Source organism: Curcuma longa, unplaced genomic scaffold, assembly GCF_044706935.1.
Source record: "Curcuma longa cultivar G26 ecotype Majalengka, Jawa Barat unplaced genomic scaffold, ITB_CL_G26_1.1 contig_17249, whole genome shotgun sequence".
NCBI classification, from domain to species: Eukaryota; Viridiplantae; Streptophyta; class Magnoliopsida; order Zingiberales; family Zingiberaceae; genus Curcuma; species Curcuma longa.
The window spans coordinates 1-16,231 of NW_027430548.1; the positions used below are offsets into that span (position 1 = coordinate 1).

Below are 16,231 nucleotides of genomic sequence, written 5' to 3' on the forward strand. Positions count from 1 at the left end.
ATAAGAAGATTCATACTATATAGAACCAATACCGACACAAATACTAAAAACATAGTGAAAACCAAATGGTCGAGGTCATCTCAACAGGGGACTAACAGGGTGGCTCTCCAGACTGACATCAACCTGAAAAGAATGAAATCAACGAGGTGAGCTCAACGAACTCAGCGGATATCTAGCAGACATGTATAACAAACTATCCCTAGCAGTAATACTCATGCAAGTACAGTCTCCTAAAAGGATAGTAAGAAATGCAAAACTGGAAGAATGGAAGAGCTGTACATACCAGAACTAACAGTAGTATCCATACAATCACTGCAAGGTAGACCTCCTGTGTACGCATATCAAACATATGTAATAACCAAATACAGTAAACACAACCAAATGCAAATGCAACCATGCAATATGCACATGGAGAAATGACATGTCTTGGTCACCCTGATACCCGTCAGATCCATCACATAACATGGTGAGGTCGCGTGGATCCTGAATGCCCGTAAGATCCATCACCCCAAAGGTGAGGTCGCGTGGGTCCTGTATGCCCGTCAGATCCATCACCCAAAGGTGAGGTCGCGTGGGTAGTAAATGCCCGTCAGATCAATCACCCAAAGGTGAGGTCGCGTGGGTCCTGTATGCCCGTCAGATCCATCACCCAAAGGTGAGGTCGCGTGGGTACTGAATGATGCCCGTCAGATCCATCACATATGTGTGAGGTCGCGTGGGTAGAGTGGTGACCACTGTGCACTCTGACGTCACTGCTACTACATGACCGAGTGGACACAATGCTGGCCAACATAAAAATAAATACATAAATGGTACATGATTCAAATACACGCAATCCATATCGATCTACTACTCCAAATAATAGGCAACAGAAATAAGATGACATATAATCAAATGAATAGTAAATCTATCAAGATGATAATATGTCAAATGAATAGCAGATAATAGCATGGTACCAATATCAAGTGGTGATCAATGCTCAACATAGACATATGTAAGCAAACAAAATTACTGCAAGTAATAGTAATCTATACATATCAGGTTAAGATACCCGCCTTTAGAAACTAGTCCGTATCCGAAAAGAACCTCCGTTCAAAAATCTGGTTCAATGTCCTGTAACACAGGACTTAAACTTAGTTATTTACATATCAAGTCCGAGCTAACCAAACTAGATAGTAACTATTGTAAGTTAATAAATCCAACTAGTAATTAAACTACCATAGTAAAAGATAATCTTACCAAATCATACCATACCAACCTGTATGAAACCTAAATTAGAAAAATTATCAACTAATTTTTTTGAAATTCAAATGGATTCCTTTTTAACCTGGAACTTCCCAAATTATTATTAGTTCCTTGTTCACATCACCATGCATCAATACCTCTTGTTTCTAATAAAGGAAACAATGTCTACCACACCTCCCATAAACTTGTCCTACATATAACATGAAAGAATCTGTGTGATTTCTTCTCCTCATGAACCGTCCCTGCTCCCAGCCCGAGCATCATGGAAGCCATGTGCCTTGAGGGCAAATCCTGCCAATTTCAATTATGGCACCATGCCCTTTCTCCCGATTTTAGACTTAAGCTCTCTCTCACTAATCAATTTAGTCTCATTATAGAATATGTCACAACGAAGATTAACCAGAGTCGCGATTTTTACCTCAAAGTCGTTTGCCCTAAACCAACCCAGATTCTGGGTTTTCCTGTTGCTACACGCCGTTTGTGGCCCCAACGGATCAGATCTGTTCCAAATCCTGTAACCTCATCAAACACCAAAATCCCAACACAAAACCCTAAAAAAATAGAAATCCCAAGCTTACAGATGGAATCAACCAAGACGGCGAGCTCCTAAGTCGGCGAGCGGCAGCGGCTAGGGAAGGAGATCGGCAGAGGGTTCGGCTAGGGCACAGAGGGCGGCAGCCGACGACTCTGTTTCCGGAAGAACGATGACGGAGGATCGCCGTGGCCATCGCTCAAGAAGAAGGAAGAGGACATAAAAGAGGCGGTCGGCTTCCCTGGTTGCAAGCGACGAAGTGAAGGGGAGAGAGGAGAGGGCGTCGGCGTGTGGGGACCCGAACGCGACGGTGGCGGCGGCTATCCTCAAGCGAGGCAAAAGCAGTGCAAGCAAGAAGGAGAGAAGATGTGTTGTTGTGCGTGCAGGGGAATCCTGAGCTCGGACTGGTCCAGGGGAGATGGAGCTTCGTAAACACGAACGAGAATCTATTTACTCGCCTTCAAAATATGAATCTCGCCTTTCACTTTGAAGTGGAGCAACAGGTCAATGGCATCTTCTTGAACTTCTTTGGATTTAACGGGACCGCGGGCGTATGGAGAATCAAGGCACTGGAGGATTCGAAAGGATGGCTTGAGAGAATGACCGTCGAGGACGTGGACATAGCTGTTCGCGCTCACCTCCATGGTTGGAAGTTCATCTTCTTAAATGATGCAGTAAAGGTAGTTTTTGGATATCTAGCATGTATGTCTTGCTTCAAGTCTATTCTTTGCCTTAATTTCCTGTACAATATTACTGACATAGATCTGTATGCAACAAGCTAGGTGTTATGCGAAGTCCCTGAATCTTTCGAGGCGTATCGGAAGCAGCAACATCGGTGGCACTCTCTCCCACTTGATCAGCTGAGTCTACGGACCTGACTCAGACTCGAGTCCAACTCAGTCTAGTCAGTCCGACTCACGCTCCCTTCGACTAGACTAGTGGGGAGGCTTATGTTCCGGGGATAATCCAATGGGCTCATCATGGTCGAACTCGAGTCTAAGTCTGGTCCCAACGCACAAGTTCAACTCATTGAGTCTGTAACCTCAAGTATGTTAGGCGTATACCGACGAAGTACACCCATTCGGCAGATACCTCGCTGAATCCTTCCATTCGGCAGGAGCCTCGCCGAATCCGGCCGAATCCTGCCAAATCTGAGTCCTCAGCAGACTCCTCACTAGGCCGAATCCGAGTCCTCAGCAGACTCGCCTTACAGTGCCTTGGCATGTCCCATCATGTTCTCTGACTGGCCCACGCCCTTCATTTATTATCGCCATCCTTCTGACACCCACATGGGCCATGACAAGATGGTTACTAGCAACGATGGGACAGATAACTCAATTGTTCCTTCACCTCATTAATTGTGATGGGATCTCCTTTAATGATGACGTGACAGGTACACACTCATCTCTCTATAAAACGACCACTCCCTCCTCCACAGGTAGCTTCTTCCACTAATACTCTTCTCTTTATGCTCAAGTTCATTACACTGTTCATCTTCTCCCTCTCGCCGTCCTTGACTTGAGCGTCGGAGTGGTCGCGCCAGGGCACCCCCTGGCCTTCCTACTGACGATCCTTGTGTTCTCAGGCCATCCTTGAGGTTGCTGCTGTTCATCATCGACTCCGGTGAAGTCTACGGCGACCGCAAAGCTCTCGTTGTCGACACCGCCTGCTACTGTTTAGAGCCAACAGGGAGGAGGTCTGGTGACGTGTCCCGAAGCTGGTTTCAACCGGAACAGACATAGATCTGTATGCAACAAGCTAGGTGTTATGCGAAGTCCCTGAATCTTTCGAGGCGTATCGGAAGCAGCAACATCGGTGGCACTCTGGACCGATGCATCTATTTCGTATATGTCTTCCGGCTATTATAAAAAAAATGATAATCCCAGTAGCCACATCTCTGGGGGTGGTCGGCCCAGTCCCACGGAAGTTTCTCACCGACCACCAGGGTAAATCGGGAAGCGCATACGACGGTCAATCCAGATGCCTAGCATCCTTTGATTGCGTTCCCCATTTGGAGGAAAATTCCTACAAATACGCCGTAGCTGGGAATCGAACCGCGGGTCCCTGAGTTACAACCCGCATGTCCTACCGTTGCACCATTGCCCCGGGGACTGTCTTCCGGCTATTATAGCTTCAAGGGTACGTAATCCAATTTCATTCGTACGAAAGCTAACATATTGATCATGTCCAACTCAAGGTTGTGGCTTTAATTTATCGCAGATTTCCATATGGAAGAAGGCAAACTTGATTCTTCTATTCTTTCTTTTAAGGAAGTTAATTCTTCCTTTCTATTCATTTACATTATCTTGTGTGATTCTTCCACTGTCCATGTTCGTCCCGGAGATCGAAATGCCTGTTTGGGTCATCTGCTACGTGCCCATAGTAATGTCTTTCCTCAACATTCTTCCGGCGTTGCGATCGTTCCCTTTCATTGTGCCTTATCTTCTCTTCGAAAACACCATGTCTGTGACCAAATTCAATGCCATGGTCTCAGGACTATTCGAACTCGGGAGTTCATACGAATGGGTCGTCACCAAAAAGGTTGGCCGGTCATCAGAATCCGACCTCCCATCTGCTACAGACAAGGTATATTCAAAGAGATTAAGCCTTCCACAGTTCGACAGACGGCGATCATCAGAAAGCGAACTGATCGAGTTGACCAAAATGAGCAAACTACAAGACGTAAACGCTTCGTCTACTTCACTGAAAAAAGCCAACAAGATCTACAAAAAGGAGCTGGCCCTTTCGTTCCTCCTCCTCACTGCGGTCGTTCGGAGTCTGCTGTCGGCTCAAGGGGTTCACTTCTACTTCTTGCTCTTCCAGGGCGTGTCCTTCCTCGTAGTGGGTCTCGATCTCATCGGTGAGCAGATGAGCTGACATTTCACTGAAGAAAGGACAGTGTATGATATCGTGAGGCCATACAAACCTGAGCCACACGGAGTTTCAGAAGACCATGTTCAGATTGGATTTTTTTTTTAAAAGTTTTTCTATTGCAACTCAAACAAGTGATCGATACTATCTAGAGAGCTTCATTGCATCTCTACTCAAACAATAAGGTCATCGCTTCAAAGGTCATGTGTAAAATGTATGTATAGTTTGCATTGATTCAGTTAATTATTACACAGTTGAAAAAAAGAGAAGCTTATTGGTTTTATTAATTGTGCTCCACTTCTGCCTTTCTTTCTTTTAATTATCATTTGGGTGCCCTAATTTTGTTCTTTTTTTTTATGATGACAACTTGGGTTTTGGTCGGTGTGGTCTTTTTATAAACTGTCGGGCTGTGGGCATGACTCAAGAGCAACATTGGAGATGAGACTTGTGTTGAATAATTGAAGGTATGAAGAAGAAGACACTTTGTTTCCAGCATTGGGGCCCTTCGAGGAGGACTGCCAATATTACTCATGATGAGTCGCTAACACGATACAGTTAGTTTGATGTATGGTATAAAATACAGTTAGAGATAAATTTTAAGAATGGCATTAAATTATTTTAATTGGTAAATTTATATGTTTATTAAGTTTGAATAGTTACAGGTTTAAATATTTCGAAGATTTATTTGACCATAAGTTCGATAAAATTATTATTATTTTTATCTAACAACAATAATATGACCTATTTTATTATATATTATCATGATACAATTCAAATTATAAGCCCCTCCTATAAGCTTATATATAAATTTACTTTACAAGGTTGCTAGATTTTGGATCTGAAAAGCTTATGCCTTCAAACAAGGGTTGAAGAAAAGAAAAGGTGAAAAAAAAACAAAATCTAAGAAATTTAATGGTGCATATTCAATATGTATTAATCGGAACATGTCAGGGCTTTGGACTAGCTAGTTTTACCGTCCAATTGGCTAGTCGATTCGAATTTTATAACTATTCGCATTGCAATTCAAAATGATAACTCATGTAGGACCTCTATTCACCCACCATCAAACTGTAAAATACGGTAAAAAAAAAAATAATAATAAATAAAGTAATGGATTTCGGATTTAAAATCCGAAACCCATTAGGAATCCGTTAACCCCCACCCCTCGCGCAACTCCTCTTCCGCTCGGCGCGGTTTCCCTTCTCCTCGCGAAACCGCTACCGTTTCCCCTTCCTTCACCGATACCGACGACCGCTCCTCCTCTTTCGTCTTCTTCTTCCACTCGAACTCGAGGTAAACGGCCGCCCTCTCTTCTCTCCTTCTTGCTTGCACTGCTTTTGCCTCGCTTGAGGATAGCCGCCGCCACCGTCGCGTTCGGGTCCCCACACGCCGACGCCCTCTCCTCTCTCCCCTTCACTTCGTCGCTTGCAACCAGGGAAGCCGACCGCCTCTTTTATGTCCTCTTCCTTCTTCCTGAGCGATGGCCACGGCGATCCTCCGTCATCGTGCTTCCGGAAACAGAGTCGTCGGCTGCCGCCCTCTGTGCCCTAGCCGAACCCTCTGCCGATCTCCTTCCCTAGCCGCTGCCGCTCGCCGACTTAGGAGCTCGCCGTCTTGGTTGATTCCATCAGTAAGCTTGGGATTTCTATTTTTTTAGGGTTTTGTGTTGGGATTTTGGTGTTTGATGAGGTTACAGGATTTGGAACAGATCTGATCCGTTGGGGCCACAAACGGCGTGTAGCAACAGGAAAACCCAGAATCTGGGTTGGTTTAGGGCAAACGACTTTGAGGTAAAAATCGCGACTCTGGTTAATCTTCGTTGTGACATATTCTATAATGAGACTAAATTGATTAGTGAGAGAGAGCTTAAGTCTAAAATCGGGAGAAAGGGCATGGTGCCATAATTGAAATTGGCAGGATTTGCCCTCAAGGCACATGGCTTCCATGATGCTTGGGCTGGGAGCAGGGACGGTTCATGAGGAGAAGAAATCACACAGATTCTTTCATGTTATATGTAGGACAAGTTTATGGGAGGTGTGGTAGACATTGTTTCCTTTATTAGAAACAAGAGGTATTGATGCATGGTGATGTGAACAAGGAACTAATAATAATTTGGGAAGTTCCAGGTTAAAAAGGAATCCATTTGAATTTCAAAAAAATTAGTTGATAATTTTTCTAATTTAGGTTTCATACAGGTTGGTATGGTATGATTTGGTAAGATTATCTTTTACTATGGTAGTTTAATTACTAGTTGGATTTATTAACTTACAATAGTTACTATCTAGTTTGGTTAGCTCGGACTTGATATGTAAATAACTAAGTTTAAGTCCTGTGTTACAGGACATTGAACCAGATTTTTGAACGGAGGTTCTTTTCGGATACGGACTAGTTTCTAAAGGCGGGTATCTTAACCTGATATGTATAGATTACTATTACTTGCAGTAATTTTGTTTGCTTACATATGTCTATGTTGAGCATTGATCACCACTTGATATTGGTACCATGCTATTATCTGCTATTCATTTGACATATTATCATCTTGATAGATTTACTATTCATTTGATTATATGTCATCTTATTTCTGTTGCCTATTATTTGGAGTAGTAGATCGATATGGATTGCGTGTATTTGAATCATGTACCATTTATGTATTTATTTTTATGTTGGCCAGCATTGTGTCCACTCGGTCACGTAGTAGCAGTGACGTCAGAGTGCACAGTGGTCACCACTCTACCCACGCGACCTCACACATATGTGATGGATCTGACGGGCATCATTCAGTACCCACGCGACCTCACCTTTGGGTGATGGATCTGACGGGCATACAGGACCCACGCGACCTCACCTTTGGGTGATGGATCTGACGGGCATTTACTACCCACGCGACCTCACCTTTGGGTGATGGATCTGACGGGCATACAGGACCCACGCGACCTCACCTTTGGGGTGATGGATCTGACGGGCATTCAGGATCCACGCGACCTCACCATGTTATGTGATGGATCTGACGGGTATCAGGGTGACCAGGACATGTCATTTCTCCATGTGCATATTGCATGGTTGCATTTGCATTTGGTTGTGTTTACTGTATTTGGTTATTACATATGTTTGATATGCGTACACAGGAGGTCTACCTTGCAGTGATTGTATGGATACTACTGTTAGTTCTGGTATGTACAGCTCTTCCATTCTTCCAGTTTTGCATTTCTTACTATCCTTTCAGGAGACTGTACTTGCATGAGTATTACTGCTAGGGATAGTTTGTTATACATGTCTGCTAGATATCCGCTGAGTTCGTTGAGCTCACCTCGTTGATTTCATTCTTTTCAGGTTGATGTCAGTCTGGAGAGCCGCCCTGTTAGTCCCCTGTTGAGATGACCTCGACCATTTGGTTTTCACTATGTTTTTAGTATTTGTGTCGGTATTGGTTCTATATAGTATGAATCTTCTTATATATGTTCGGTTTTAGTGTTTTGTTAGATTTACGGGTTGTGGCCTTGTGGGCTTTATATTGTGCTTGTTATGTACTTTTGACATGTTATGTTTATGGATGGTGGTCATGTAGGCTTATTTGTGGTCTTGTAGGCCTTAGGTCATATATGTATTCAGGGAATTGCAATTGTTACAGGGGAGATGTTGTTGAAATTTTCGGACAGTTATCTTCCGGGGCATGACACAAACAATTAGTAATGATAGATTGAAGGGTTCTAAACTGAAACCTGAAGACCACCACACTATGCTATCACAAAAAAGATAATATTATCACACATGTAGACCATTCCAATCATGGTTATTAAATCCAAATTGGACCCGCCGGATCTGACAGGAAAAAACTTATATTTCGATTTCAATCTGGTATTGTTGTATAAGGGATCAGATCTTATTCGCCCTGAATACTTATTTTTAAGTTCGAATGGACTAACTAGATTTATATTTTTTTAATGTATAATCATGATATTCAAAACTACTATTTGTGATCGTTGTAATAGTTATACAATTAGACAGGTTAATTAGCATATGCTCTCGATTCAATATGCAATTTTACTAATTGATCAATTTGTTTGTTTGATAAATGAATCTTTCTCGTTGGATATTGAATCTGATTTTTGTTATTATGACTCCATCCATGCAACTAGTAGTACTGCACGATCTAAAGGTGGCGGATTCCACCTTTTGCAGAAGAGTACTGCACGATCTAGTGGAAAGCAAGTAGGCATAGACCATTAACCTTTGGAGTCCTTGAGGTCAAGCAAATCTGTTACTGGGGCCATGGCCATGTGCAAATGATGGTTTCATTGAAGCATAATGAGTTGGAATGATTTGATTCAATGGACATCAAAAAAAAAATCTACTAAATAATTATACACGCACACACTAGATGACACTTGATAATCATAATTGGACTAATGACATTAATTTGAATTGAAGCCTGATGAAGTCGGGTGCAAATAATTATAACACGAGGGTTAACAAAGGGATCAAGTTAGCCTTCCCCACGTGCTCAAATTGTTTGGCTTAAAGAAATGGTTTGAATTATCAAATACTGGTGAGCAGTGTGTTCGAGAGGCCAACCAAACCCTAAAGGCACCGTGGACTAAAATTACAACATCTTGTTGCTAACAGTGAATCTCAAAGAGGCAAGATGCCGTTTGTTATCTTGATACATGCTTTTTAAAAACTTCTAGCGTGTTTGTTTAAAGCCTCACTATGCCCAAAAAAAATAAAATAAAATAAAATTTCAAAGGAAAATAACACAGTAAGTCCAGGACAGTTGAGTATGTATGCCTATGTTATTCTAATTGGAAATTAGGAGAACGAGTTTGGTCCTGATATTCTCAATGGAAACCGGACCCGTTGGGTCAAACTACGATGTGACTTGTGTGCCATCAGTCAAACCTAAAGAAGAAAAGGTTTTCAAAGGAAAATGGCATAATAAGTGTTTAACAGTTGAGAATGTCTACAATTTTCAATTTGAAAATTAAGGGATTTTGATCTGTTTGGATGCCTAAACCTTTGCCCTCTGAGGTTATATACAGCGCCAGACGCGGAGCCGCAGCCGTCCGCTGGTTGTTTGTGAACTTACCCCTACCTTGAGATCCACGCTATTAATGCTCTGGGAACAAAAGGCGAAGAGTCTGACGCGACTTTCCCTCACTCCGTACAAAGGTCTTCCCCGATGCCAGCCGGCTCCACTTCACTGGTTTACGCGATCGAAGGGAAGAGGCGAAATCTTCCACCACTTTCTAGGAAGATATTTCCGTACGCTCATCGCTGTCCTTCCTCGCCTAGCAAGAGGCATCATGGCCGAAACCGGTGCCTGGCTCCTTCAACTCTCGCTCCACTAGGAGCAAGAGGCACAGGGCCGAAACCGGTGCCTGGCTCCTTCAACTCTCGCTCCACTAGGATTCAAATTGTAAACTTGTCTCCCTATAAGCCCTACCGGACACTCGCTTCTCCACTAGCCCTAGTGGGAGCCTAGCGACCGTCTTCTGTCCAGCTCCGCCCGCCGCCGGCTTCCCGCAGCTTCATCGCCGACGCACAATAGCGTCCTTCCGGTGACCTCGTTTTCCTAGGTTTCTATTTCCCGATTCTTTCTCGCTTTCCTCTCTTCGCTAACATTTCTTCACCTTTTCACCACCGCCCCTGTTCGCCTTCACTTAGTGGCGGCCGGAGTTGATTCCGGTACGGACCATCGTCATCTGTTAATCATTTTCTATATTACGTCTATAAATTAGCCCTTCTGTCCTCTCCCTTCCTATTTTTCTTACCCTATCTCGATGCTGATAGAGCTGGAACAGCCACCCACCTGTGCTCACCTCCTCAACTTTTCTTACATTTGATTAGTTGTTGATAGATGTTATGTTTTCGTTATTAATTAAATTTTTACCATTCCATATGAAAGATCCAAAGTGAATCCTTCTCAACAGAGTCCACTTGGCATTTGGTTTAATTGTTGATGTGTTTTTTTTTTGTTTTATCTTGATTTTGTGCTACTTTTCTGAAACTTTTTTCCGACATGACTGTATATGTTTTGAAATGTTGATAAAAGTGTTGCAGATTACATCATGATTCCTGTGTCCAATCATACATTTTAAACCAATTGTCTGAGTCTCTATGAATCACGTTGTCCTCGACAGAGGTTGTCTGTCTTTCACAGTGAAAGAAGCATTTACTCAAAATAAAATAATAGATAACATAGTCAATAAAGCTTAGAATCTTGAATCTTGCCCTGTGTGCATCATACAAGAGCTGCAGAAGATGACAAACTAGAAATGAGATCGATCAAAAACATCTGGATCTAAAAGGACGGGCTTAAAAAGGGGATTGAACCCTATTTATAGTTTTTATCGCTAAATCAAGGAATTAGAGCTCAATATGCATTTCCTTTATCCTTGTCATTCTGTTTTCCATTTGTGTTCATATTCCAACCAGGAAGAGTTCTCTAAGTCCTTTATAAGTTTAACTGGTCATTGAAATGGAGTTCCTTTTTAAATTAGGTTTGAATTTGTGATTCTTTTTTGCACAAGTTTAATGATTACTGTGTAAAGCAAGAATAACACAGGAAAAATCATCTAGAAGATATTCATTTGTCTATGTTTCTTATTAACATTTTAGAACAGTAAAATCAATGTTTGGGAAGCCAAATACAGCTAATTGTTATGAAACTGACCTTGTAAATTTACTATGAAAATAAGGGAAACCCTAATTCTTCTTTACAGAATTTCTGTATCTTAACAACCATTGAATTATTATTATTATTTGAATTGTTAGTTTAACTCCTTGTAGGTTGTCATCAACATTCTCTTGACAGTTGAACTATTATATAAATGGTGTAATAATTGATGCAAAAGCATCAGATGACATGTTTCGTGCATTATTCTTTGCACACTAGTCTTCTCGAATTACTTATGACTGCTTTCGCTAAGTATCTTATGACTGCTTTCGCTAAGCATCTAATTTTATAATATTATTCAATATTCTTTTTTCAATTCCATCTCTAAAACACTTAACAAACTATACTAACGAGGAGGAAATAAACTTTGAAAAATTTTATAGCAACTTGATTAAATGTTGTGCATTTGTTTTATGCAGTAATTTGAGCTAACATACTATGACATCATTTTGATTATCTGTTTTATTATTTTTTCTGCTTCTTTATCTGTGGATATTTACTTGATGTTGGCAGTTATCACCAACATGTAATCAGTAAAAAATTGACTCTTTAGAATAACATGTATGTTCTTTGATTCTCCTCTCAACAAAATAATTGATCTACCTTTTACAATTTTCTAGTATTCTAGCTGCATCCCAATCTCATATGTATCAATGGAATATAAATTTGATTTATTCTGGCTACAATTTTTTGAAGTTAGAGGAATGGCCAAAGAATTTATGCATAAGAACAAGCTACAAGAGTATGCTCAAAGATCTGCTATTCCCTTGCCAATTTATAATACTGTGAATGAAGGATCTCCGCATGCACCACGGTTTAGATCTACTGTGATTGTGGATGGATCTGAGTTCACATCAAATTGCACCTTTTCAAAGAAAATGGCTGCAGAACAATATGTAGCAAAGTGTGCCTTGGAGGCTATCAGAAGCTTCATCAGAAACAACAGTTTGTCTCTTATTCCCAATGTATGTTTCTTCTCTCTTGTCTTGATGCTCTTTTCTTTTATTTTAAAACTTATAGAATACAGAAAGTTAGTATTATTGTTTGATGACAGAAGAAAATTTGAAATAAGTTAGTGTTACCACTATCCCGGCACTGCTACAGTAGGAGTGTATCATCTTGAAAGATTTTTTTATTCTAAATTGATATCCTGAATGTACATTGACAAGCATCAACACATATTACTTATGATAGTTGTCTGAGCACAATGAAAATCATAGCTCATTATTCATGTTAGTAATCTGCTTGTTTTCTTGATTATTTTTGTGTACATACAAAGTTAATATGCATTGGTCATTGTAAATAATTTTTGTTTTATTCAACATGCTTTTGGGTTTTTATTGTAGTAATTTTGTTTTAGATAAAGTGGAACCTTCAGTGTTCATACGTCATTTTATTATTTATGTAATTTTATAAAAATATAGATAATGTTACTCAGTATTGATTAATAGTGGATTGTGTATCATAGTATAATGAAACTAATATTCATTGACTTTTATATCCATGTTAGTTAACCACTACAAAATGAAGAATTCATCAAGTTCATTTGGTCATTGTCAGGAAGAACCCACTACTAAATATTTGTCATTGTTTTAGGTTTTAATAAAATTTCATTGCTCACCCATGGCTAACGTACGATAAGTAGAAGAGACATTTAGTATTAAGGTGCTAGTTGGTAACTTTGAGTTCTGGGATGTTAGTTGGTATTTTTGAAGAAGAAGAGTGCCTTTAGGTAAATTGCTCATCTAGTTCTTCATTTGTATTTTAGTTTGATTTGATTTTCTTGCTCGGCCTGAGTTATTATGGGATGTAAGGACCAATGATAATAGGAATAGGGAGCTTACCTGAAATGAACCAAGATATTAAGATTCAGCTTGATGATTTTTTATTGTTTTCTCTGCAGAAGGCAATCATCTAATCAATTATTTAATTTTTATATCTGTAAGGTGATGTTAGCCTATGACAAGTTCTAACATTTTTATGAAATAGATGGTACAAGTTATTGCTTTTCTGACAACATTTTTATTACCTTCCAGGACTTGGTTATCTTTAAATGTATTCTGAATGAGTATGCTGTCAAAATGAACTTAAAATTGCCAACATATGAGACTTGTAAGGGATCAGGGAGCATTCCAATGTTTGTTTCGTTTGTTTCATTTGATAACAAGACATTCAAAGGTGAATTTGGGAATAGCAAAAAAGAGGCCGAACAGATGGGCGCACGAGCTGTTATTGAGTTTTTTCTAGGTTTGTTCTGAATTTCTTGATTGGTATAGGTCTATCTCCTTCTAGATAGAAAGTAGATTCAAATATTGTTGAGATTTTGCTCTAATTTTCCTGATTGATATAGGCCTATCTCCTAGATAAAATGTATTCAGTCATTTGATGGTGGGTCGTTGAAGAGTCTCCTAATAGTCATTTCTGATTTATAGTTTTTTCCATTTTGTTATTTATGTTTGTGAAAGATAAGTCTCCTAAATCTTTGATTTCCCAGGGAACTCTGATTCTGGAATTCTTATGACACAGATCATAAAATCAAAAGCTAAATATGCTACAGTATCTAAACTCAATGGTTCATCTTCTTCAGAGATTGCAAATGCAGTCATGAGCGGGCCAATGGTTCACCAAACTAATGTTAACCTGTTGGAAATGCAAAGTACTCCAAATTTTGACCCGTCTACTTCTTTTCAGCCTTGTTATCCAGAGCCACCTGCTGCTGCAAGGCTCACTAAGAAAGCTCGAGTTGATGAAGTGTAAGTTAATTGCAGCCCTATATCTGAGTTTGACAGATTCACACCATGTCAGACACTAGTACCTAATAGATTGAAGTGCTTAAAGAACAGAAATGCTCAGAGAATAAGAATAGCTCATCTGGGGATTGTTATTCAATCATTCTTCTTTCTTTATTTCTCCCATTGAATTACATGTTCTAATTTATCTTAACTTTAAACATGGAACAAAGTTTGACGATTCTTATGTTCCTTGTATCAGATGGGCATCTGGGCCGCATGCACCCCATTGAGGGAGTGTATTCAACTCTCGAGAATGCTGCCATATTTTGCTTGGACTGAGGTCATGTGGCTCCCTTGTTAGAGGGCACATAAGAGTTACTCGTCGCAGGAATCATCTCTTGTATGGTATTGTTACTCTTGGACTATGGTACTGCTGTACTCTAACCTTTAGGTTAAGGCTTGTCATTTAGCAGATGTAGGTTTCTTGTATGAGAACCGCTGTTACTCGATCTTTTGTTACAACAGCTACTAACATGCCAACACATATGACCTTGTAGACCGACGCTTGGGCATGCTGGCCAGATCATTGGGATGATATGCATGTGATACTCTGACTAAGTTGAAGGCTATGCTTATTCTGTGTTTATGTTTTATTCTGTTAACTTTAACCTGTTACAGGCTAGCCCTTCTTAACCCAATTTCCTCTAGCCTACTTCTCTAACCAGGGTCTGAGTTAGTTGTTGGTATTCAGAAGATGCTTGGCATGGAGACAATAGGTAGGAAGGAGTTTTGTTCAATGTTCATTAGACTCATCAATGAGGGTGCTCGAGGCCACGGCTAAGAAATGAGGTTGAACCTGAGGCTTCTCCTTTGTAAAGCAAGAAATTATAATTGCATTCAAGGACCATAAGTGCGAAGGTTGCATATAACTTAGAGGTGATATACAGGGAGACATGGGAGATAGTCAATTCACCGTTAGTCTGTGGTGTGGTGATAGGAAGAATTTTCCTTCATCATATAGCTTGAGTGTGAGCACATAAAGGAGATTTATAAAAGTAGCTAGACATCGTTCTGATTCTCGTCTAGCTGCCTAATGGTTATCTTCCTGGCTTCTCTAGTGATACGGCGGAGGCTTCACCTGGCAGTCAAAGTCTTGCCCCAGTCAATATAGGAGAGGAGGTGGCAGAATGGATGGGGACGGTGGGGTCTTGGTACAACGAAGTCATAAGGGTCCCACTCGGTAGCCAAAGTCTCGCCTCGGTCAATATAGGAGATGAGGTGGTAGAATGGATGAGGATGATGGGGTTCTGGTACAACGAAGTCATAAGGGTCCCATTCGGTAGCCAAAGTCTCGCCCCGGTCAATATAGGAGATGAGGTGTCAAGATATAAAATCAGTGAGCCTCACCGCCGTTAATGGACCAACTCAATCCATATAAATCCCATATCCGTCACTTGGCATGATCATGCAGCCCCCGCGGCTCAATATTTCCCCTGCCTCAGCAGACCAGCCGCCTCAGCTCTCCTGCGGCTCCGTCCTGTGGTGGTTCGGTCATGCAGCCCCCGCGGCTCAATATTTCCCCTGCCTCAGCAGACCAGCCGCCTCAGCTCTCCCGCGGCTCGGTCCTGTGGTGGTTCGGTCATGCAGCCCCCGTGGCTCAATATTTCCCCTGCCTCAGCAGACCAGTCGCCTCAGCGCTCCCGCGGCTCGGTCCTGTGGTGGTTCGGTCATGCAACCCCCGTGGCTCAATATTTCCCCTGCCTCAGCAGACCAGCCGCCTTAGCTCTCCCTCGGCTCGGTCCTGTGGTGGTTCGGTCATGCAGCCCCCGCGACTCAATATTTCCCCTGCCTCAGTAGACCAGGCGCCTCAGCTCCCCGCGGCTCAGTATTCCCCCCGCCTCAGCAGACCGGTTATCCCAGCTCTTCAGTAGCCCTGTTATATGGTAGTTCAACCATTCCGCTATTCTGCAATTCCTCACCCTGTCTAAATGAGCCCAGACCCCGACGCTAGAGGACAAGCAAGCATGAGAAAGGAGCAAGAGAGTGAAGGCGGTTACTAGGTTGACAGGCCTGGTTCCCTAGATTCTCTCCTGCGCTCCTAAACGATCGAAGGACGAGAATACTCTGCACCAAAAAGTGGTTATGACGTTGCAGGTTTGGTCTCCTAGATGCCCTTTT

At 41.5% G+C, this 16,231-nt stretch overlaps 2 protein-coding genes across 2 annotated transcripts; both read left to right on the forward strand.

Annotated features, from left to right (window-relative positions):
- Nucleotides 1-2,163: 2,163 nt before the first annotated feature.
- Nucleotides 2,164-4,654, forward strand: LOC141816557 (putative xyloglucan glycosyltransferase 2; the record flags this gene model as incomplete). The annotated part of the gene is made up of 3 exons (XM_074704311.1): nucleotides 2,164-2,457; nucleotides 3,540-3,662; nucleotides 3,998-4,654. Coding segments are annotated over 3 exons (1,074 nt in total), but the record flags the coding sequence as incomplete, so codon positions are not given.
- Nucleotides 4,655-12,005: 7,351 nt separating this feature from the next.
- LOC141816558 (uncharacterized) lies at nucleotides 12,006-15,984 on the forward strand. Its single transcript, XM_074704312.1, has 5 exons — nucleotides 12,006-12,286; nucleotides 13,358-13,568; nucleotides 13,816-14,074; nucleotides 15,172-15,363; nucleotides 15,525-15,984. Exons 1-5 carry the CDS (start codon nucleotides 12,026-12,028, stop codon nucleotides 15,982-15,984), a joined length of 1,383 nt encoding a protein of 460 aa, XP_074560413.1. The 5' UTR covers nucleotides 12,006-12,025.
- The last annotated feature ends 247 nt before the right edge of the window (nucleotides 15,985-16,231 follow it).

Excerpts from the sequence above, each read along its gene's own strand:
- LOC141816558 (XM_074704312.1), top strand. The coding sequence starts at position 12,026 with ATGGCCAAAGAATTTATGCATAAGAACAAGCTACAAGAGTATGCTCAA. Across the intron at positions 13,569-13,815 it reads TGTTATTGAGTTTTTTCTAG|GGAACTCTGATTCTGGAATT; the intron begins GTTTGTTCTGAA and ends TTGATTTCCCAG. Across the intron at positions 15,364-15,524 it reads ATGAGGATGATGGGGTTCTG|CCCCCGCGGCTCAATATTTC; the intron begins GTACAACGAAGT and ends ATGATCATGCAG.